A 24,349-nucleotide genomic window follows, 5' to 3' on the forward strand; every position below is an offset into this window, starting at 1 on the left:
ACCAGTATACTCCACTTAAAGTATACAAAGTATTTGCACTCTTAGCCAGCCTAAGAAGCCTCTCCTGCAGGGTGCCGCTGTGTTAGGCTTTTATCTTTGCTCCTTAAATCCACCTTGTTTCACTTACTGCTGCCACCATCCTAGTTCAGATCTTCATTACTTGTTAGATTACTACTACCATAATCTCATTATTCTTCCTGTTGCAATAATATATTCTTCATTCTGATGGCAGATTTTCTTAGGAAAGTGAAGATTACACCATCTGCTCAAAAGCCTTTAGTAACTTTCCATTGATGGAAAGATAGAAACGAACTCATATGTTTGGTATTCAAGACCCTGTACGCAGCCTTCTGCTTAGGCACCAAACTGCACTCCTCACTGAACCCAATTGTATTTTCCCTCGCTTTGCCCTCCACATTTCTGTCAGCTAGGAAATGCTTTTTCTTCCATCAACATCCGTTGAAATCTTATCCATTTGTAAGGCTCATCTCAAAAATTGTGTTCTCTGAGAAGCCTATTCTGAGTCTCCTACCTGGGTGTGATTGTTCCCCCTTTCTCCCAACTCTTCAACCCTCCAGCATTTTAAAGCTGTGGGATTAGTTTCCATAAGCCGCTCTGTGGTTGTGCTCTGTAGACTGAATTTCATATGTTTCATGTATAGCATGGTTACCTATTTGAGAAACAGGTAGAATTCCTCAAAAGTTTTTTCCATTACCATTCTCTTATTCTTATTTACAGCTGTTTTATTTTATTACTTTCTTCTGTTACCTACACCTTTTATTATTTTTCACTGAAATAGCAAAAATACAGGGGAGTATTGATAATTACATTTATTTTAAATGTGTGACATCTTCAGAATTGTCTCCAAGTCAGTCTACCAAAATGGCATTCCAGCAAAGCAGAGTATTTCCTACTATATTCTCCCTGTTGTTGAAACTCTTTCTCCAGTTAGTTGGTCTATTTAGTATTCTGCGTCTTTCTCATTAAGAGAGATTATTTTCACATAGTAACTTAGTTGACAAAGCTGTTTGTTAGTGATGACTTTGTGGTGTTGGTGATTAAAACAAAAATGAAAATTTTCTGCATCTCTTATTCCTTGTCCTTTTAGCAAAAATATATTTAGTGAATTATATCCTTTTTGGGAGAGTTCAAATACTTTAATGTCTTGATTCCTTTTTTATAGCCTTATAGACAGCTTTTTGCTGGACTCAGCTCCTCTCAATGTTACTATGTCCCCTACTGGAGACTTTCTGGCTACTTCCCATGTGGACCACCTTGGAATTTATCTGTGGTAAGTGCTTTCATGCAGTTCTGTTTTGAATAAGGAGAAGAAAGATGATGTTGTCAGAGAATCAGAGTTACTAACAGTGACATTTAGATTTTTTTTTAATTTATAGAATGGAAATGTCACGTAGTTAACACAGAGAGTTAAATTCACCATAAGTCTATGACTGATTCAGTATCTGCTTGATAATTTAGTTAGCTTTGCTCAAGTGTGTATTCTAAACCACAGGATTGATTTTTGTCTGTTATCATATTTGGCTTTTATTTGTAGAAAGGATAAATGAATTTAAAAATGTCAGAAAAAGGAGTCCCCAGCCAGGCCCTGGCCTTCCTGCCACTACCCTACTGTCGCTTTATGACCTTGGCCTGTCTTTTCTCGGCTTCTGCCTACTTCATCTATAAAATAAGGCATAAATGTGGGCAAAATGCTTTCTGACATTCATTCTAGTTGTGTAACTCTTCATAACCATGTGAAAATATTTATGGTGATCTTCCTATTCCACTATGATCAACATGTAAGAGTTCGAAATAAACAGTACGTCATCTGGGTCTAGAAAAATTTTTGTCTATTTCCTGAGTTTAGAATCTAATTCTTTTAACTCTTATTATTGAGGAAGGGAAATTAATTCCTTTTCTAATTATAAAATTTTATAATTAGATTTTTAGGATATGAAATTAAATTAACTATATAATAGAAGTTGACTCTGGCCACCTTAATAAGCAAAATGGAGTATCTCCTGAAATCCATGAGGCTTGAAAAATGAAGACGAGGAGAATTGTAGCTGTGGGACCTCAGCAGCCACAGTATATAGTACCGCTATTAAGATAACTCAGAACCTGATATTCCCAATTTTTATTTTCCATTCCAGATTCATAATGTGTGGGAAAGAGAATCTGATTAGCCCACTTTGGGACAGGTATCTACATCTTAATAGTCATCTAAGGCCGTGGTGCAGGGTCAAATAGCAGAAACATGGTCACTTAGAGGACCATTCTAGAGAATGGGAAATCCATGACTGTTCAACAACCTGAAGGATCTGATCAGCATATTTGCCTTCTGACTTAACTCTCTGAGTCCATCTTTCCTTTGGTTATAAATTTCCTTAAATGAAGGTTGACATTTGTCAAAACAATACAAATATTTGGAGGTTATGTTGCCTTATAAAAGTCTTATCCATTACTGATATCACAAATAAATACTTTTTTGTACTACATTAAAAATACTCCATTAATAATGTTTGTGTGCATCTTTCTTGTGATGACATCTATAACATGAATCAAGGCGTTTTCAAATTAATACTTTCTGTCTTTGAGATCTTGTTTTTTAATTTACAGGTGATTGGAATCTATAGCCAAATTCAAGCTTATAGAGATTATTACTAGTAATTGAATTTTCTCTGAAAAAACTATTTTTATAAGTTTTAAAATATTACTTATATTTTTATTTCTCAGGTCCAATGTCTCCCTGTATTCAGTTGTTTCATTACGACCACTTCCTGCAGATTATGTTCCTTCAGTAGTGATGCTTCCTGGTACTTGTCAAACCCAAGGTAATCACAGAATAGTAAAATAATTTTTGAAGTGTAATATCATAAACTTAACATGGGGAATTATTGCTACCAAAAGCAGTTTAATGCATTCAGTCTAAATATTTTTTAACTGATATGAAATACTTTTAATGATGTCATGAATTTATACAAAAATATAATTGATGTGATATTGATAAGATATCAAATAGTATACCAGTAGAGAAGTGTTTTGGGTCTGGGGATGGGAGTTGTAGAAGATAAAGAAAGGAAGTAAAGTTTACAAGGCTACATTGAATGAACATGTTATGAAATACTAATGGATTTGGAATGAATTAAGTTGCTTTTTAATAAAAATCTCATTTTGTGTTGTTTTACCTGAAATTTTTTTGTTTTAAGATGTAGAATTATCAGAAGAAACCATAGAACCAAGTGATGAAATGATAGAGTATGATTCCCCAGAACAGCTGAATGAGCAGTTGGTGACTCTATCACTCCTCCCTGAGTCACGGTGGAAAAACCTTCTTAATCTTGATGTTATTAAGGTAATACTGTAGTACACTGAATATTGGCCCCTAAAGGCATATACTGGAAGCATTTTCTTTGGTAGAGATAGCTTCCCCTACTTTGGGGGCTTTAGGAAGGACAGTTAATGCCTAAGGTAGTAAAGAGAACACCATGTAGTTGAATGCTATTTAGTCCAGGATGATTATCACAAGAGTCTCTCGCTATATATATCGACTTGGAGAGCACTCAGCAGACCTTTGGATATAGCAAAAGTATGGCCTGCAACTATAGAGCTATTAGAAATTGGATATTTAAAATCGAGACTAATAAACTACTTTTTTGGCTTCTAAAACAAGAAAAAAATTGCTACCATAATGTGTGATATTTCTGTTACTAGGCATTTGGGGATTAGAAGACCTTCATTAGTCTCTTTTTTTATTAAGCTTCAGCTCCCTTTTATCATCCCACACCCTATTTGGTCAACTACAAGATTTTTAGAGCATGCTGTGTCAGGTCCAGGTACACAAGTCAGTATGACTTATGTTCCAACACAACTGAAAAAAACCTAGCCCCTTTGGCCTCGAGGAATTTGCAGTTTACATGAAAAATGGACAATTATGGCATAAATTAGTGTTTTTCAAAGTGTGTTTCATGACCCCCATTTATGAGTAGCAAAAGCAAAAGAACAGATTAGACTAGAAAATTTCAGAGGTTATCCTCTGATAATAAGGGTAAGTGTTGTTTTATGAAACTTGGTTTGGTTAGATACACATATTCACACATTCACTAGAGGTTATTTGTGTAGTAAGTCATGTTGTGGGCTGGCATAAAAAAAAGTGTAAGGAACACTGACATAGATAACTATGACAAGGTTCGGGAAAAAGGTTCGGGAAATATTTTTGTAACTAATAACTTAGCACCAGAAAAGATACATGTGTATTGGGTAAGAAAAGAGATAGAAGATTTCACCTGTTAATTTTCCTAACAGAAGTTACAAGTGCTTCTTTTTTACTTGCTCACTTTTTGAGAGATTGGGCATCAGCATAAAGGTATGTTGTTTAGGAGCATAGTTCTGAGATCTCTCCATCAATTTGTCCAGTCTGTCAGCTATAATGGGGTACTTTATGGCGTAGCTTTAAAGCAATGCATTAAAAAGTACAAGTAGGTGCGTATGAAGGGAACAGTCAGAATAATGACCAATTAATTGAGCTAAGTTTTTGTGCTACTGTGCTCAGGTATAGTTTGTTCTGCATAAAAACTTTTATAGAAACCTGAGTGAATGATCTTTATGAGAGAAATCTGCTAACACCTCTAACATTTCCTACTGAGTGAAAGAAGTTAGAATTTTTATATTTATTTTGTGGGTTAACTTTTCTACTTTTGGTTTTCCTTATAAGATTAGATAATTTCCAGAGCCCTGTGGAGCTCCTCCAAAAGCCTTTTATTTTTATTTACAACTCAGTGGCTGTCTGCCTTCCAACTCAAGAACAGTGAGTTAGAGGGTAACTGGGACTCAGCTTCAGTCTGTATCATCCCGAAGAAGGGGTGTGCTTACACTACAATTGGTAGTACTTTGTCCTGCTTTTATGTAATAACTTTCTTTTATGCTGTTCCCCCATGAGGCCACAAGTAACCCTGGCTTTCTTTCAAAAAGCAAATCTCCCTAGGATTAAAGAGCGCCTAAAGAGTGGAAGAGGAACAGGGTAAGGTAAAATTGTGACGCTCAGATATCAGGCAGTTTACCTTAGAAAGGCTCTTTCATCAGATGCTCCTGAGATAGTGACATGTAGCAGTGTAGTCACCATAACTAAATTCTGTCAGTTGGAATTCTGAGGGAGATTTTCCTGATAGAATTTTACTAACATTGGAAATATTTTATAAATGAGCAGTAGTGTTCTCTTGCTTTTTAAAAACACAAAATACTGAGGAAAAATAAGTAAAAATTCCTACAAAATGGAAGAATTGGGGCCATGCTTCCCAAAAAAATTTTACCAAATTACTTCCAGTGGCAGTCTTTCTTTTGAAGAAAAGAGATTTGAGAAACTATTGAGCATGTATTTAAATTTTGCTTTTTAGGCCATTTTTTGAAAAAGGTTGTATTTCAATATAAAAGAAGTTCAAAATTACTTGGTTGTCATTTCTTCACCTAAATATTCCTGTAAATATTAATGTTTTGGGAAAATGAGCTATGTTTGTCTTAGAGCATCTGCTGAACCCTGTCATTTTCCTTCTGCCTTATTGGGAAGGCTACTGGAGGGCTGCATCGGGAAGCCCAGTTTAAAGATATCTGTGGTACTGGTTGGTTGGGATTTTATTTTAGTATTCTAATCTGGAAAAGTTTCATTCCTTTTTATTACTTTTTGGACTTCGTTTTAAAATTGATTTGGAATTAAATATTAGAAACTGTTAGCAAGATAATTACTTACTAGTCTTTTTCCCTCTCTCATTTTCTCTTAATCAGAAAAAGAATAAACCAAAGGAACCACCCAAAGTACCCAAATCAGCACCGTTTTTTATTCCGACAGTTCCTGGCCTTGTACCCAGATATGCTGCACCTGAACAAAATAATGATCCCCAGCAGGTGAAAACCAAATCGGAGCATTCTCCGTGGAAGGGGGGTGTGTTCTGTGTTGTGCTTTTGTAGTTCTTTACCAAGACCTGGTTTTACAGATAAAGAGTAAATTAGTGGGCCGGCCCCATGGCTTAGCGGTTAAGTGCGCGCACTCCGCTGCTGGCGGCCCCGGGTTCGGATCCCGGGTGCACACTGACGCACCGCTTCTCCGGCCATGCTGAGGCCGTGTCCCACTACAGCAACTAGAAGGATGTGAAACTATGATGTACAACTATCTACTGGGGCTTTGGGGGAAAAATAAATAAAATTATATAAAAAAAAAAAAAGAGTATACTAGTGATAGCTTTTAATTATAATCTATAAATTTTTTTGTTACACTTGTGTTCTTTGAATAATGTATATTTGTTTTTGCTTAAGTCTAAAGTGGTAAATCTTGGAATTTTGGCTCAAAAATCAGATTTCTGCTTGAAACTTGAAGAAGGACTGGTAAATAATAAATGTAAGTTACATTATAAAATATTTTACCAAGTATCTTCAGCTTATTTATGTGAAGAGAAATTGAATGAAATTAGCAAATTGTCGGTAGCTGAAAGAAGATAGTAAAAACTAAAAGGACTGAAATGTTGGTTTTAATCTGAAGTAATTTTAGCTTTTGTATTATATTAAATGAGTAGCACTAAATTCAGATGATAATATTATAATAATCTTTTGAGAACTTTTCACACTTTATGGAAAATTAGATTTTTTTCTGTTTTTTGCTTTTGTTTTTATTTACAAATGCAGTTTGCAATACAGCAGAGACTTTTGTCTTAGGTGATTTCAGATATTCCCAAATTATACCATAAAAAGGCAGTTTTAAAATTTATTGAGTATGTTAATATATTTAAATTTTGAAAGCTACAATGTGTAGCTATGATGAACAATAAGAGCTATAAGCAATTAACAAATTCACACTCTCCTGTTTGACTTATCCTCTCGTTTTCTGATCCAAATGCTCTTATTTCCATACCAGTATCACTGGAGGCCACATTGGCAAAAGTCAAAGAATGGTACTGATGGGCCATTGTAGATGACTAAAGAATAGCAGATCATACAAGGAGTAACTTGTTACATTTATGGGAGTACAAAGAAGAAAAGTACTTTTGTGTAGTATATACTGAAGGACAGAAAATAAAATTTATTAGACTTTTGTGATTGTTGTTCCTTTTCAAAAAGCTAAAAGCATAGTCATTGCCATTGTAATATCAAATGCCTCGTATAAAAATAGTTGTAAGTGTATAGAATATGTATTCATTGGATGCTTATGAAACAAGAGTGCTTACTTCTGGGGAAAAGAAATAGATTTGGCATGGGTAAGAATAAAGTGGGGTCTTTCCCCTCTTATATATTTCTGTATTGTTAGTGTTTCTTAATGATCATGTGGTACTTTTATAATTTTTATAACAAAAGAAAGAAAAATAAATTCTCCCACCTCATCCTATTCTCCAGTGGCAACTACTATTAAAAATTTCTTATTTACCTTTATAGCCTTATATTTGGATTTGTTTTGATTGATTTATGAGCATCTTAGAGTGTCTGTTGCCAGGCGTTAATTATATTTTCTTTAACAGCCTTAACAGCAGAAAGAAAACTTAAATTACTGAAAGTGCAAAAAATTTAGTGCTTTTATTACTTTTTATTGTATTACTTTCATCATTTGTACTGATTTTTACTTAATTTGAGGTTCATTCTACTACTTAACAGAAAAAATTAAGCCACAGAAAGCATTTCCTGTGCCATTAACATATATGTTGCTTGAGGTATGAAATGAAAACTAGTTTCCTAAGTGAAGGGATTGTAGGTAATAACTGGTTTCTTTTCAAAACTTAATGCAGATGAGGCTGCTCTTAACCTTCTGAAAGAATTAGGCCCATCAGGAATTGAAACAGAGCTGCGAAGCTTGTCTCCTGATTGTGGCGGGTCTGTAGAAGTCATGCAGAGCTTCTTAAAAATGATCGGGATGATGTTGGACAGAAAGCGTGATTTTGAGTTAGCCCAGGCATACCTTGCGTTGTTTTTAAAGGTAGGTCTAATGTAAGACAATACTTCCCAGCTTACCTTCCTCTAGAGTAGTGTTTTCTGATACAACTTTCTGCAAAGATGGAAATGTTCTATATCAGCACTGTCCAGCATGGCAGCCACTGGCTACTTGTGGCTAATGTGACTGAGAAACTGAATTTTTTATTTTATAGAAATTAATTTAAATTTAAATAGTCACCTGTGCTTAGTAACTGCCGTATTGGACAACTTTGTAGTCTTTTTTTTTTTTTTTTAACTCAGCACACTTTTGGCTCAACCCCTTGACTTTTCTGTGTCATCCATTTGATTCAATATACTAAACTATTAACTTTTTTAAGTAGCTACATTTTGGTAGTTTTCCTATGCTCGTGAAAAGAAAGTCAGGTCTTATGTTTATTTTTTGTTTTGTTTTGTTTTTTCTACTGCTGAAATCAAAATATTTATTTCTATCCTGGTTGAAGGAGTTTCAAGTGATTTGGCAATACAGTGTTGCTTTTATGACTGATATAATGGAGAACTCATGTTTATTTCAGTCGTATAATGTGTTGAAGGAGGTAGATAATTTTCAGTAATAGCAGATATGATTCTTCATCTATTCCATTAATATCTGAAATGAATTTTCATTTGATATAATTATTTAAAATTATTTAAAAAGTAGATATTTAGATGATAGCATGTAGGATGAAAAAATAGAAGTGTGAAAAATTGTTTCTATATCTTTTCCCTACTGAGTTTAGTTCCTAAATATAAATTTACTTAAATCTTGAGAAAATAAAGCAAAGGGCCCATCTACCATTGATTACCAGTGGGTTACAATGAAAGGAGAAACTTAAAGAAGTACAGAAATAGGAATTTAGTATTAGAAGTAGGACCTTGTTTCCGGATTTATATCAGGACTGTCCTTAGGTGGAGGAGAGTAATGACCACTTCAGTTCTGCTAAGGGAGTGACAGTGCCATAAAGGAACTCATAATAAAAAGTTTGAAAGCAGGGAGATGGGAGATGGTAACAAACCAGCATTTAAGAAAACAGTATTCAGAATAGTACCTTCAGACATTCCTTGGTAAAAAAGTTGAGTCCAGAGTAAATAGCATTTTAATTTTCTTAAATAAAATGTTTAGCTATTGTATTTTTCTTTTCAGTTACATCTCAAAATGCTTTCTTCAGAGCCAGTGCTTATAGAAGAAATGACAAAGTTATCATCACAGGTGGAAGAAAATTGGATCCATTTACAGTCACTCTTCAATCAAAGCATGTGTGTTTTAAATTATATAAAAAGTGCTTTGTTATAAAAGTAAATTGACTAAATAAATCAAAGACTTTCATATTAAATGGGTTCAGTTTAACTCATATCTTGTTTTCCAAGTTTCAATGTGAAAAGAAAATAAACGCTGGCACTGACTAGTCAGTCATTCTCCCCCTTAAATGCTAAATACTTTCTGGCTGCCCTTTGTTTTAAAGACTTAACGAATCTGCTCAAATGATTTATTTTCTGAGTCTCTTCACATCGGTTACTTGTATATGACTTTTTTTGGATTGTCATCACCAGCTCATGTTCTTTTTTTTTTTTGAGGAAGATTGGCCCTGCACTAACATCTGTTGCCAATCTTCCTCTTCTTTTTTTTTTTCTTTCTTTCCTCCCTAAAGCCCCAGTACATAGTTGTATATCATAGTTGTAGAGTTGTAGCTCTTCCATATGGGATGCCACCTCAGTGTGGCTTGATGAGCGGTGAGTAAGTCCATGCCCGGGATCCGAACTGGGGAACCCCAGACCGCCAAAGTGGAGTGTGCGAACTTAACCACTACACCACCGGGCTGGCCCCCCGGCTCAGGTTTTTTGAATATCTGTAACATAGAAGAGATGCTGGGTGTTTTCATGTAAAGTATTGCTGTATTAAATTGAAGATAAAACTGATAGATAATGCAGTTATAAAAGTGCCTTCATGATATGAAGTAAAAAGTTGTGTTTCCTTCCTTGTTGGCCTTTGATGAAAACGTGGATCGAGGAATCTTAGAGCTGGAAGGTGTGTCAGACATTAGTGCAGCCCTCCTGTAATGCACAGAGGAGGCTGCTGAAATCAGCTCGGGATCTCAGTGACAGATCCAGATTTTCTAACACTGCCATGGTGCTCTCTCTAGAGTAGCCTTTCTAAAGGAACTTGTCCTTGTATTAGGAACATGAGAGGCACTTTTACAAGGCACATTGCTACAGGAGACACTTGACAGATACCTAGGATAGGTCGGGAAAATTCCAAATTCCGTCGAAGATATCCTTAAAAGGTTTTTCTTCCCCACTGATGACGTTTTTATTTGGGAGGAAACTGCTGACTGTACTTTTCTCTCATAACCATTGTGAAACCAGATAGCTGTGGCAGTTTCTCATTATCGTTTTCTTTTCATGGTTCAAGACTTGAGCCATACATGGATTAAAAATAAGTGATTCTTAAAAGCACAGCGCTCTAAAAACAATATTTAGTTTACGCTACTCTAAAGTAGTGTCATTCATGAAATGCAGCCGGTTGTATTTGAAAGCCAGTATGGTTCTCATTAGGATAAGAAGGTTTTACAGAAAAATCTCCAGAAAGAAGAGTCCTCGTGAGTTGATCAGTGATAACTTTAAATATCAAAGTGTTTTTGTTTAATGGTGTAAAGTAGGATTAGTAAACTGCTAAAGAAATAAGCCAGTCTGGTTTTGTACTCTCATTTTGTATTTCTTTTAGAAGTGTAAATAAACTTAATAAAGCCATTGACTGAAATGTTAATAATGATTTAAGTTCTAACTTTAAAACTATTTCTCTCTGCCGCAAATAGTATATTCTAAAGATATGGCAAGATTTCAGTATACAGTCATGTACCATGAAGATTGTAAATAACTAAAACAAAATAATAAGCACTCTAAACTGAAATTGTATTGCTTTTGTAAATCTTGAACTGAATTTTCTTCTTTTTCAAATGAGAACACAGGAGTTGTGTGTGTTGTTTTTATTGGAGATAACTTTAGATAGTATTACGACACTATTTTGGTAGTTAATCTTCCAGAACCTTTGCTCTGTGTTTGCCATCAAGGAAGGGAGGGAGAAGGAAATACAAAGGATAATTTTGTGTGTATGTTTTTTCTTAAAATGTATGACTCTGTGTCCTGTTTTTCCTTTAAATTTTAAATTACAAATGTAGTATATGACAACATTTTACTTGTAAAAACATCAGAGACAAGTCTGTTTTTAACTATCAGCTTCAAACCCATTATTCTCCCTAGAAATAACAGTTGTTAACTTTCCATCTGGACCTTTTTCTATGAATGTATATACATGTTATATATGCCAAAGGAAATTAAATATATAGTTTTGGTTTTTACATAAATATATGTTTATCATTCTGCAGCTTTTCTACTTGGTTTTCTATTTTTCGTTATAATCATACATAATCTCTTCACTTTTTAACGTCCCACAATCCGTTTAGCCTATAATGGACTCTTAAGGTAGATTCCTTTTTTTCTTTTTCCTAATTACAAACAGTGCTGAAAGAACATCATCCTGTATGACTTTTATGTGCATATAAGGATTTCTCTGTAATATGTGCTTTGGCTTTGAATTGCTGGGCCAGAGTTAGGCAGTTTTAAAAGAGATAATTCAGTTGGCTTCCAAAATGACTGTTATCAATTTATAGTTTCTCGTATCATTTTAAAATTTTTTATTAATCTAGTGGGTGGAAAAATGTTGTTTTAATTCAAAAATTTCTGTCACTAATGAGGATGGGCATCTTTTCATATGTTTATTTTAGACCATTTTTATATTTCTCATGTGAATTACCTTTTCCCAACACTGCTCATTTTTTTATTGAGTGATTTGTCTCATGGATTTGTTCGGAGTTTTTCATATAGTTTAGATGTTAGTCTTTTATGTTTGTTACCAGTGTTTTCTGTTAATTGGTCACCTGTCTTTAACTTATGGTGTCTTTTTTTAATAGATGTTTTATATTTATATATAGTCAAATCAATAGTTTTTTTATGACTTTATTTAAAAACATAAAGCATATTCTGTATTTTCTTCTAACATATTTATCATGTATGCATCCAGATCTTCATCTGGAGTTGACTTTTGTGAAAAGTGTAAGGAATAGAGCTGATTTTATTTAAAAGTCCAAAAACCGTTTATTGAAGTCCATTCTTTTCTCACTGATTTGAAGTGCTGTTTTATTACGTGCTAAGTATTTGATATCCCTAATAAATAATGCATTGCTTTGATTATAGTTTTCTGTTATGTTTTCAGATTTGGTGGGGGTAAAGACTTCCTAATGTTTTTCAAAAATTTCTTAGCTATTGTTGAGCACATCTTGAAGTTTTGATTTTGGTTGCGCTAAATTTATAGTATTGATTTGGAGAGATTTACAATAGTACTTCTTTTCAAGAACAGTGTGTCATTAAATGAGATCTTCTGTGGGACTCTTGATTTTATACGATTTCTTTATATAATCATACATTTTTGACAGATTCATTTCTGGAGATTTTATTTTTTTTTTTAAAACCTTTTTTTTTTTTTTTGTGAGGGAGATCAGCTCTGAGCTAACATCCATGCTAATCCTCCTCTTTTTGCTGAGGAAGACCGGCTCTGAGCTAACATCTATTGCCAATCCTCCTCCTTTTTTTTTTCCTTCCCCAAAGCCCCGGTAGATAGTTGTATGTCATAGTTGCACATTCTTCTAGTTGCTGTATGGGGGACGCGGCCTCAGCATGGCTGGAGAGGCGTTGCGTCGGTGCGCACCCAGGATCTGAACCCGGGCCGCCAGTATCGGAGCACACGCACTTAACCGCTAAGCCACCAGGCCGGCCCTGGAGATTTTATTTTTGTTGCTATAGTGAAGTATATCTTTTTTCTAATGTATTTTGTAATTGGTTATTGCTGTCGTGGTAAAAGCAATTTGATTTTTATATGCTGATCTATTATGACACTGCAGAACTCTTCTAAAAGTCTGTCAATATATTCTTAGAAAATCCAAGAGAATCCCATTTTCTGCAATTGATGAGACTTTATTTTCTATCCGGTATTTATATTTCATTTAATTGTTTTGTTAGGATTGCTTTAGCTATGATGTGGCACCGAATGTTGGATACTAGCAGGGCTTAGCAGAAATTTTTGTCTTGTTACTGACTTCAGTGGAAATGCTTTTAATGTTCCACCATTAAGGATAATGTATGCTCTGAATTTCTGGTAGATATCCTTTGTTAAGTTCTGTTTTATTACTAATTTGCTACTTTTAAAAAATTTAAACTAGAGGTAAGTATAGAATTTTATCAAGTGATTTTTCAGCATATATTGGAAGATCAATATCTTCTTTAGTGTAATTTAGTGAATTTTATTCAAAGATTTCTAGTATTGAATCATATGTTCATTCCTGGAATGAACTGTTTATAAGTAAGATGAAACTAGTGCATTTGTCTGTTTCATGGAATTGTCTATCCTTGATAGTTTTAAAAACTTGCCTAACCAAAGTGGAAAAAATGTCTTGCATAAAGTCTTTATTATATGGTAATTTTTGCCTATTTAATTGTTTCTATGGTTACTGAACTAATTGAACTTTCCATCTCAAGCCAATATTTTCCTTACAAATCAGGACTTTAATCTGGATTTTCAAATATATTAGTGTAAGTTATATTAGGGTTATGTCCTTTTATTAATCACTTGGTTGCAAGCGATAAAAGCCCAACTCAAGTACATGACTGTCTGCAAAGTCCCGGGATGAAAACTGGGTTTACCTACTGCTAGATCCACAGATTCCTTGGGAATCAGTTTCTCCATCTCCACTTTTTGCTCTCCTCGTTATTGGCCAACTGTTCAGTCAAGATCTGTCCTCATTCCTGGGTTCATCAGATGTTTATTGAGGACCTACTATGTGCCAGAATCTTATTTGTGCTGGAAATTGATCAGAACTTGAGGCAGCATAGCTGCCAGCAGCTCTGAATTTGCATATTTTCCCCTTAAGCTAATGAGAAAATTATTATCTTTAACAAATCCTGAAATAGAATCTCAATGACCCTCCTTAAACTTTGAACTATAGTCAAGGGGTGATTGTATGGTGACATATTTAGGCAGAGGGAGAAGACTGTGACAGCTCACACCCCATTTTCCATGACTGTGGGTGACATTTGGAGAGCTCTGGAAGTTTCCACCTGCTTCCTGAGGGTACGAAGGGAGAGAGTCCAGAGTATAGTGCCAACAGTCTGGCTACAGAGCCACTGTGGCAGAATGAGCCCTGACCCCATAGCAGAGTGTGGCAGCACCATCCTAGCCCAGGGCCCAGTTGGAAGGTTGGCTGAGACTTCGGGCCCAGGCTAAATGGGATGATGGTGGTGGGTGGAGGGAAGAGGATGGGAGGATCTAGCAACACAGAAGCCTTTCCATTTACCCACATGCCATCTTGGAAAGAAGGAAGTGGATTGAACCACTGAGAGAAAAGAAACAGCCGTAGTAGAAAATTTGAACATAAAGTTGCACTAACTATTCAAAAAAGCCTAAACTAATGTGAAAGAGATGGATGCTTTTAATTTAGTAATTTTGTCTTTTTCCCCGTCCCCGACCCCCACAAAATCCAGTGGTGTGAGGGCTAAGGATAAAATTTAATCAGTTATATAAGGAATGCTGGGGATTTTTTTCAGTGTCTGTACTGTATGCTCAATTTCCAATTCCAATTAGGCTAATTTCCAATTCCAGCTGAATTCTACTAAATGTGTCTAAAGAGGTACATAAAATATTCAATACTTAGTTTTCATCTCCATTTTTTAAGAAGTGTTTTACACCACAGACATGTAGATGATGATTTAATGTTCACTGTAGAAAAAATAACGGCATAAATCTTAGACAAATAATTTTTAGCAATATCATTTATTTGCTGGCATGGCCAGGAATGGATATTTCAAATCAGGATTTTTTGCTACCATTTTAATCTTTTCCACTATTTCTGACTAAATTCTAATCTTTACCACTCACTCATTTTGGCTCTTTTTCCTCTGAACTTTCCAAGTCTGGCCTCTGTCCGGTGACTCCGGCCCTTGCTTCCTCACTCCTGGCCACAGTCTGCTCTCTAGAGTCGATATGCAAGCCCAGTGGGCAAACGCGCGGCAGGTGAGGGGGTTGCCCAGCCTGGACTCACCTCACCGTGTGGACTGAGTCTCTGAGAAGTATGATACACCGCAAGGTGACAGCCTCCTCATCCGGCACAGTGCTGCACTCCTCATTCAGTCATTGACTTAGTCATTCTGTCTCCTCAAATACTGACTTAGACCTACTCGGTCTCAGAGGCTATTTTATGCTCTTGAAATACTTCAGAAAACAAACCATTCAAGGACTCCGATCCTGCGGAGCTTAATTTTAGCTCATCATTCTTTTATATACTTTTCCTTGGCCTTTTGCCTTTGCTATCTTAGAGCAAAGAGAAAAGAAAAATTGTTTCTAAGCCTTCACACTTTGAAAAAGAGTGATTGCCGGGAGTTTCTTTGTTTCAGAGTCTAGCGTGCTCATGTGCATGCATATGTGTGCGCAAGCATGTGTGCAGACAGACGATCTCGAGTAGCTTCTAAATGTACCTGTATACCTGCATGGAAGAAGTACAGTATGACAAAATGCCTGCATGCTGTTTCACTGCCGTTCTCGTTTTAACAAAAGATTTGATTATAACTTAGAAAAGCAATGCCTTTGAAGAGATAAAATAATTAAGGAGAAAAAACCCTACTCTTTTTCTTGGAAGATGCCAGTTCTCCATTCTTTGGAGGACGTGGGTTGGTACTAGTGTTACCAAACACAAACACAGTTTCGTTTACCGGCTTCACAGTAGGGCCAATAACTGAAACGTCAGGCTTGTGGCAAGGAAAGAGGGTTTATTATTATCGAAAGGCAGCCAGATGAAGAGATGAGAGTTAGAACTTAGATCCATGTCTCCAAAGAGAAAAAGGTAGGGGTTTTTATCTGGGGTTTTAGGTAGGGGAGGGAGAACATGTGACCTTGTTGTTTGGTGCCTTCTCACCAGCCTGCATATGGCCTTGAAGACAGTTTCTTTTTCCTTGACTGTCTGGACTTTTCTGGTAGTTTTTCTCTTCAGCCTGCGTTTGGCCTTGTGAGGCTGAATCTTGATGTCTGGACCTTGACTTCCTGGGAAAGACAGCTCACTCATATACTGAGGAGGGACAAAAAGACCTGGTTAGTTTTGAACAACAGTTGATTATGTTGAATATGCACAGCTGCAGTTAGCAAAGCTTATCTTCAAGTTTTTGCTCTAGGGAAGATTTTTTAACTCCTTAGTTCTCAGTTTCACTAGACGGTCGGATTTGGGGAATCTGGGGAGGAATTGGCCTTTCCCTGCTTGTTAGACATGGCTCATGGATCTGAGGGCCACTTCCCAGGGAGCTGGGTGCCAGTGTTAACTCTTGGCGCGCTGGACACAGTCTGCTCCTATGGGAAGGTGGAGGCAGGGGACAGGATGAGTTGTGCATGTCTGTTGCTGCGGTGACAAGGAGGTGAGGTGAAGGGCACTGCACAAGCACAGACAGTAATGGGTGGGGAAATAGATGCATGTGGGGACGCGCACTTCTCTCAACCCATCTCATTCCCTCCCCTTTCCTCAGTGGTTCATTCAGTAATCCTGTTGGAGATACCAACGCAAATGAGACAAAGTGCCTGACCCCCAACTCCAGGAGATGAGCCACGCAGGAGGAGAGGCAGCACAGCATCTGCCTCTGTGGAGCCAGGGAAGGCTGCACGGAGAAGAGGACAACCGCCATGGATCTTGGAAGAAGTGGGTGGGGAGGCCTACAGAGAGAGACAGAATTCAGAGACCAAGGGGAAGTGGAAAAGGCAGTGGAAAGTCAGGGGTGGCTAAATGCGTGCTAGTTGTCACCTCCGGGGATGTGTGGAGGCCAATGGTCCTTGAACTGGGTGCAAAGGAAACTAACTTTTCTGTATTATTTCATATATCTTTATTTAAAATTAGACAAAATAGGATAAAATATTAACAGCTGTTGATTCTGGGTGTTGCTGTACATTTCAGTACTCTGTATATTTAGTTGTGGTTTTTTACCCTATTTTACTTTATTTTTCACTCTTTTCATTTAGTTTTTCAAATAAGATTTATTTATATAAGCTTTATCTATATATATATATCTCACCTTCCATCCCTCCATCCATCCATACATCCTATTATGTACACAGATGCTGTGTGGCTGGCCAGAGTTTCACTTTCTTCTGGAAGGTGAGCCCTGGAAGCTACAACTATGTTTGCCCCTCCAGACAGTGGTAGGAAGGGCAAGTCCTGGCAGAAGACAGGAGCACAGTCCTCAGCAGGTAGGAGCACAGTTTCTGGCACAGAGTAGGTGCTCAGTTACAGTTTGTTGAATAGTGGTGAACTGTGAAAGATAAATTGAGGTGTTTCCTAACATATTAAGGACATCTGAAGTCCTTACATTTCCTGCTTCTAAGTAGGTACTGAACATGACAGATGTAGAGTAGAGTTGTTGAGGTAAAAAGTTTTTTACCAAGACAATATCATTAAGATCTTTTCTCCCAAGGAAGCTTACAGTTAGATGTCCTCAATTATAGTAAACAACAACAACAAAAAAGACAACGTATTAATAAGGGGTTTATATTGTAGTATAGGGAAGGTGAAACTTTACCTCTCCCCTCTTAGGGTCTTCAGCTGGGCCTGAGAGTTAAGTTGACATAAAACCAATTAACAGGAGAAAAACAAACAGATTTATTCAATATAAATTTTATGCGACGTGAGAACCCTCATAAGGAAATGAAGACCTAAAGAAGTGGCAAAATTTAAATGCTTTTGTACTCAGGTGAACAAAGAGAGGCAATTGTGGAAAAGTAACTAAATATATTATGGTGGGGAGCTAAAGGAAGCTAAGAACTATTTTAACAAGGTCTGTTTGTACAGAGGTCTCTCCACCTTGACTCCCAGTCTCTGGTGACAATAAAGTTTCTTTCCTCCTGGTATAGGGAGGACATCTTCCACAGGGAAGTTTTATCTCCTGTTTTCAGGAATAAAAGCTGGGGTTACAGCACCCTTCCTGCACCTGCTGTTTTTCAAGTGCCTTTAGCTCAAAATAATCCTTATGCCAAAGTGGCATATTTGGGTGTCGCGTATTCTGCCACCCTTCAGGAACCTAAACTGTTTCCACTTTGAATTTACAGTTGGGCACCAAGTATGACTTTAGAAGACTTTGGAGTCAGAAACACATAGTTTCTAAGCATAGCTCTGCTGCTTGCCAGCTAGAAGACTTAGGTTCTCTGAGTCTCCATGTCCTCATCTGTAAAGAAGGCATGAAAATAATCCTGCCTCAAAGGGTTGTTATGAGAGTTGTTTCCCCTTCTCTTCTTACCTCTGAGAGGCCTAACCCTCCTGGATTGGAGAATAATCTAAGAAATAGGTTACTACATGATGCCAGTCCCTGGCCAAGTCACCCTGGCACCCCTGAGTGAGCCTCTACCTTTTCCCAGAGAGAGAAACATCAGGCCTGCAATGCCCCAAAAGTTCTCGAAGATGCAAGACTGGGTTTACAATTTCCTCACAGTTATAAACCCCTTTTCCTTTGTTCCTTCTTCTGATTTCACCCAGGTTCCTACCTAATGCTTCCCGTGAGGTGGTCAGTACCTCCGGAGCTCCCAGTTAGCCCTCCCAGTTAGAGGTGGAGTTACCTCCACCTCTTGGTATATCATATGACTATAGTATAAAGGATGGTCTGGTGTCTTAGTCTTTGTGGACAGCTGCACTGTCTTTCCTTGGTGATATCCTTAATCATTCTTGATTTTCTTCCCATTGTAGGTCAACCACATTCCACTTCCGTCACATGCAGAGAACCAGAGATTTTCCTTCCATTACCTTATAGACACCAGTTGTCAACACCAGTTGATCTGTCTGTATTTTATCAGTCCTTGCCCTTTCCTTTTTATTGTTTATTTATTTTATGCAAGACTTTATCTTCAGATTGTCTACTTATTTCTAAAAATACTATCTAATCTAAACACATTAATGCATTTTGTTTTAGCTATTTTGGCTCATTTTTCTTCCCAATAACGAGAATTAAACATAAAAAGTCTGAAAAGCATATAGCGTGGAGGCCTGATGCAAACGTAGACACTTAATACCTGAAAAGTTTTGATAGAAACATACCTTAGAAAATGCTGTTCATTATTAGATGCTTCCTTAGGTATGTATAAACTTAAGGAGCAACCACTAACAAGCGATTCAGTCGGGGTCCATTCAGAAACTACCCACTTGTAAGATCAGAGAAACAAGAAAGAAAGGTTGGAATTATTAAAATTTAGAAAATTGGAGAAGGGGCATCGAGGAGCAGAGTTAGTAGGTCTCTGAGCCAAGCATCCTGTCTAAATGCTACTGGTGCCCCAGAGATATGGAATGCAGAACTCTGAGGACAGTAGTGCTGCCTGGCTGGTACTTGTGCCTCAGGAACTTGGAGGAGGTGTCACACGGAGATAGGACCAGATCTCTAAGGAGGTGGCATTGGCCAGCTGGTGCTGGTGCCTCTGAGTTAATTCTGTGAGGCTATGATGTTCTAGTATGGAAAAACTGCGAACTGGAATCAGCCATTGCTTCTGGAATAAATTGCTGCTTCTGGGTCAAAGCAGCATTGCCGGGGGGCTGCTGACTGGAAGAGGAAGCAAACAAGAAAGAGAATGTCTCTTCTTCCTGCTCCAGCGTTGCAGTCTCCCTTCAGCAGCCTCTCATCAGTGGAGCCTGACAGGACACTGGAGAGAATCCCAGTCTTCCCTACCCCCAGGGAAAGAGCAGCAACACAATTTCCCCATGGCAATCAGGAGAAATCAACCAGACAGTAGAGCATCTCCTTTCTCTCCTTTTGCTTGTTTGTTTAGTGGCACAAGGAGCCTAAAAGGTAAGTAGAGTCTCAACTTCCATTCAATGGACCTTTTGATTTGTTTCCTGTTGGAAGCATTCCTCCCTTAGAAACAAAGACTTCCAAACCAGAAGAGCTCAAAGTTGAGGGAAAGGGAAGCAAGAACTCTGAGAGAGGGTAATTAAATGTAAAAGATCAGTCACTCTCACTTCCACCACTTAATTCTTGGATTCAGACATTCTGGTTATCGAAGAAATAGTACCACATATTGGTTGTTGAATCAAAACATGTACGGCCTTCTGTAAGATAATATCCATCCTTCCAAGGGATTGTCTCTCAACTAGCATCATAGTAGAGTCTTCAGTAAGCTATTCTACCAGTCTATCAGGTCTGTCAGTCTATCAGGTCACTTTCTTCTGTAGTTTCAGGGTCATGGTAAGACCAGCGAATTCCATAAGCAAGAGCCCATTGACGTACTTCTTTTACCATGACATGTGTTTCTTGATCCGAAGTATTACTGTGGGAATACCATGGTGGTGAATAAGGCACTCCATAAGTTTATACATTGTAGTACTGGCAGAAGTATTAAAGGCAAGGAACACAAATGCATATCCAGAATATGAGTCCATTCTAGTGAGGACAAATTGTTGTCCCCTCCATGACGGAAGAGGTCCAATGTAATCAACCCCTTTGGGTGGCTGGCTGGTTCTCCTGGGAAGAACTGGCATATCTGGGGCTCGGCATTAGTCTCTGCTGTACACAAGCAAAGTGCTCAGCAGTAGCAGTAGCCAGATCAGCCTATGCATTTTTTTTAAGCCCATGCATTGCCTTCATCCGTGCCACCATGGCCATTTTGTACACAGGCACTTTAAACAAACACCAGGGTGGCTGGGAAAAGGCCAACTGACATCCACAGAACGTCTTCTTGTCCACTTGATTATTGAAAGCTTCCTCTGCAGTGGATGCCCTTTGGTGATATTCACATGGGACCCAAATACCTTCACCTTTATCCATGTTGAGAGTCATTATTCTCAAGTTGTGCAGCTAATCAAAATTCACATGTTGTCTGGATAAAATGCCCAGCATACTAATTAGCCAAATGGATTAAGCCCAGGGAAGTTCTTGTCTGGGTATAGATGCAGTGGCCCCTGAGCATTACTTTAGCTATTTAATTCATCCAAGGTGGTGCATACACAACGTTCACGGCTTTTATCGATTGATATCAGAGTGCAGGAAGCTGGGATCATCATATTCTATGAGAGACCTCAAGCTCTCACGTGTAAAAAGCCCTGACAAGAGCTAGTAGATAATACAATCTAGGAATCTATTATTTTAAAAGTATCTCAAATCTGCCAACATGTGCCACTTTCTCCTCTGACAGTCACCTAACGTGATGATATATTTCTCTGCCCTTGCTGTAGCACCAAGAACCCACTAGGTAAGCAACCCCTCCCTACCCCGACCCTACCCTTCTCCCCTCCCATGCTTCAAAAGGACCATATCCCAACACAGCCATTCAATCAAGAGTTGTAAACTTCTGAAGTTAAAGCAGGAGAGACTAAGTAGTGATTAAGAATCATCCAAATGATTGGCTCTCATATTCTTCCCTAATGCTCACAAAGATTTTGATATTTTCTATCGTAATTATGATACCACAGAAGCAAGTAACCTGATAGAATGGTAGAATAGCTTACTGAAGACTCAGTTATGTTTCTGAGGAGGTGTTTTCCTCAAAAGGAAATCAGTCATCCTTCCACATATGTGATGGGTATGCAAATTTCTGAGAGAAAAGTTGAAAAAGAATCTCATTTCAGGATTTACATTTATTGACCTGACTTGATCACTCCAAATAAATCATCTTATTTAATCTTCCTGTTACCTCTGAGCTGTGAAGTCATTTGGAATAGTTTGGCCAAGATCACTCTTTAGTTCGTAGACAGTCTTTCCATCTCCATAGCCTATCCACTTAAGGAAACTTGCGCAGTGTCATTAATATTGAACGATAGTATTTTTGTACATCCCATAAATTCTGGGGTGTCTTAGCTGGGATTAATTAGTACTGGCAAGCTCCTCTTCTTCACCTTGAGGAAAGATCTGTACTTATGCAGATAAAAAAAATGACCTAATATTTTTTACATCGACTGGCGAACCCTTTTGCTGATCTGGTGCCTTGATGGGAGTAGTGAAAAGTTCACATCCAATTGCCCTCTAGACCCGTTTGCTTGGGAAGTACATCAGAAAAAAATCCTGGCTAAGAGAGGGCAGGTCTCATTAATTACTGGCTTTGATCCCCTTCAGAGCCCAGCGCACTTAGGAGTATGGAATTATTTGGAAACTGACTTCCTGACTCACCTATCCTTCTGGTGAACTTTACCATGTCCAGAGGAGAAAAATTGCAGCCAGCTAGAAACTGATTGTTTGTTTAGCTATAATCTTCTCAGCTTTCAAGAAGGCAATTGAAACTTCAGGGTCTTTAACTTATGGAAGGTGCTGGCAAGTCTGTTGGCAATGTCTGTCACAGCCCTTTATTTTCTTTTCTAAGTTTTCTTCTTGGAATTTAATTTACATATATTTAAATGCACAGATATTAAGTGCTCTGTTCAAAAATTTTGACAATTGCATATATTCATGAAACTATTAAACAAACAAGGTATAGAACATTTCCCTCACCCCAGAATGTTACCTCTTGTCCTTTTCCAGTCAATTTTCCCTCCACACACACATACCCCAGAAACAACTACTGTTTTGATTTCTATAACCATAGAAAAGTGATTTCATGTACATAGAATCATACAGTGTGTACTTTTTTGTGTCTAGCTTCTTTCACTCAACGTAATGTCTTGAGATTCATCTATGTTTTTGTGTATATCAGTAGTTTCTCCATTTTATTGCTACTTAGCATTCCTTTGTACAAATTCACTACAGTTTATTTATTTTTCCATTTATGGACATTTTGGTTGTTTCTAGTTTTGGGTTGTTTAAATTTCCTTTTTAAAAGGATTCAGATTATTTAACTGGAATAGACTTCATGCAAAATTGTGAAAGGACAGCATATATTTTGCAAAGAGGAGATTTCCCTAACTAAAGTTCATTCCTTTTCTGAAGAGAAAACAGGATTGAGTTTGTTTTGGAGCAGAGAGGATTTCAAATGGACTTCCAAAAATTCTCAACTATAAGGTTTGAGGGACATGGAATTCTCTTCCAGAGGAACATGTGGCATCTCCTTTATTGAAGGACCTTAATGATATTTATTCTGATTGATTTGGGATAATTTGGATGAAATTTGGAGGCAGAAGGAAGGACCAAATCAGTATACTCCAGATGTTATTTTTAGTCCTAAGCTGATGTAGCCAACATTCTTTCAAGAAAGTACTTCATTAGCTGCCATGGTGCAGAGATGTGCTATGCTGTCTGACTAGACTCTCCCCTTCACTTGAAGGAAAAAGTTCAACTTCCCCTAATATGCAGAAATTGCCTCCTACGCCTCATTCATGTGTTCATTCAGTCATTCGTTCATTTAATACATACTTGAATATCAACTCTGAGCTTTGCTAGAGGTTAAGGTTGAATAAAACTTGCTTCCTTTGACATTATACGAATTGATTGAGGCCTCTTGTAAGGGCCTAATATAAAAGTATTCCATGTTATTGCTTGGTATATACTTAAGACACTAAGAATGTAGGTAGCAATCGTTACATTTATCATGGCAAAAACCTGGCTTGTGCTTTTCTCCAGACTGCAGGGTCACTCCATTTCTACATGGGGGTAGGATCACCAGATCTGCTGAACTGTGGCAGCAAGGACCTAACATTTAATCTTCCTTCTTTACCTCTCTCTTCCTACTCATTAACTCGTCCCCAGGGAAGGATGAGTGACTTATGTGATTGAAGGATTTGGGAGAAGGAATTGCACAAGCCCAGCTCAGCTCCTTTTTCCATTCCTCTGCCTTTAGAGAGTATTCTTGGCTACAGTTTGCCACGTGGTGAAAGTGGCCTGCCTCCGGAGAGTGGAGACAGTGAGAGGACTGAAGTTGTCCAGTTCTGCTAGGAACTGGGTGAGCAAGTGAGTTTAATTCAAGAGTGAAATATTGGCAAGACCGTTTGGCTCCAGCTCTAATGCCACATTCTCTTGTCAAATTTTCCAGTAAAGAAAGTAGATATTTTGAATATGTTATCTTTAAGTATAACCAACTTTCCTAAACGTATCTATTTCCTAATTTAATTTGCACTAGGGTGGGGAAGAGGAGTGTGATAAAATATAATCAAAAAGATTGAAAATATAACTCTAATACAAATATATAGTGAGCACATATGAAAGATATGTTTCACTCCTGAATGATGGTCCTATCAGGAAAGTAAAGCTGGTTCAAAGAGAATATAAGAAATTGAAAGGAAGGAAAAGAAAGACTGTTAAAATCAATTACTAAGTTAGGTATAAAACTAGTTAATGTTCTACAGAGCAATAAACTTTAAACTTTGGGATATCATTTCTTCTGAAAAGGAATTACTTGCATTTCTACTGGACAAAAAAATTTTTG

General features: G+C 37.4%; 1 protein-coding gene across 1 annotated transcript in view; it reads left to right on the forward strand.

The window, feature by feature from the left end:
- Nucleotides 1-12,189, forward strand: part of WDR36 (WD repeat domain 36) — a 41,196-nt gene extending 29,007 nt beyond the window's left edge. The window contains exons 17-23 of the mRNA XM_058538370.1: nt 1,184-1,291; nt 2,737-2,834; nt 3,210-3,355; nt 5,779-5,898; nt 6,307-6,388; nt 7,764-7,951; nt 9,089-12,189. Coding sequence (XP_058394353.1) covers nt 1,184-1,291; nt 2,737-2,834; nt 3,210-3,355; nt 5,779-5,898; nt 6,307-6,388; nt 7,764-7,951; nt 9,089-9,238 — 892 coding nt within the window. The 3' untranslated portion in view covers nt 9,239-12,189. The remainder of the gene's footprint in view (nt 1-1,183; nt 1,292-2,736; nt 2,835-3,209; nt 3,356-5,778; nt 5,899-6,306; nt 6,389-7,763; nt 7,952-9,088) is intronic.
- Nucleotides 12,190-24,349: the final 12,160 nt, after the last annotated feature.

This window comes from Diceros bicornis, chromosome 1 (genome assembly GCF_020826845.1).
Source record: "Diceros bicornis minor isolate mBicDic1 chromosome 1, mDicBic1.mat.cur, whole genome shotgun sequence".
NCBI lineage: Eukaryota > Metazoa > Chordata > Mammalia > Perissodactyla > Rhinocerotidae > Diceros > Diceros bicornis.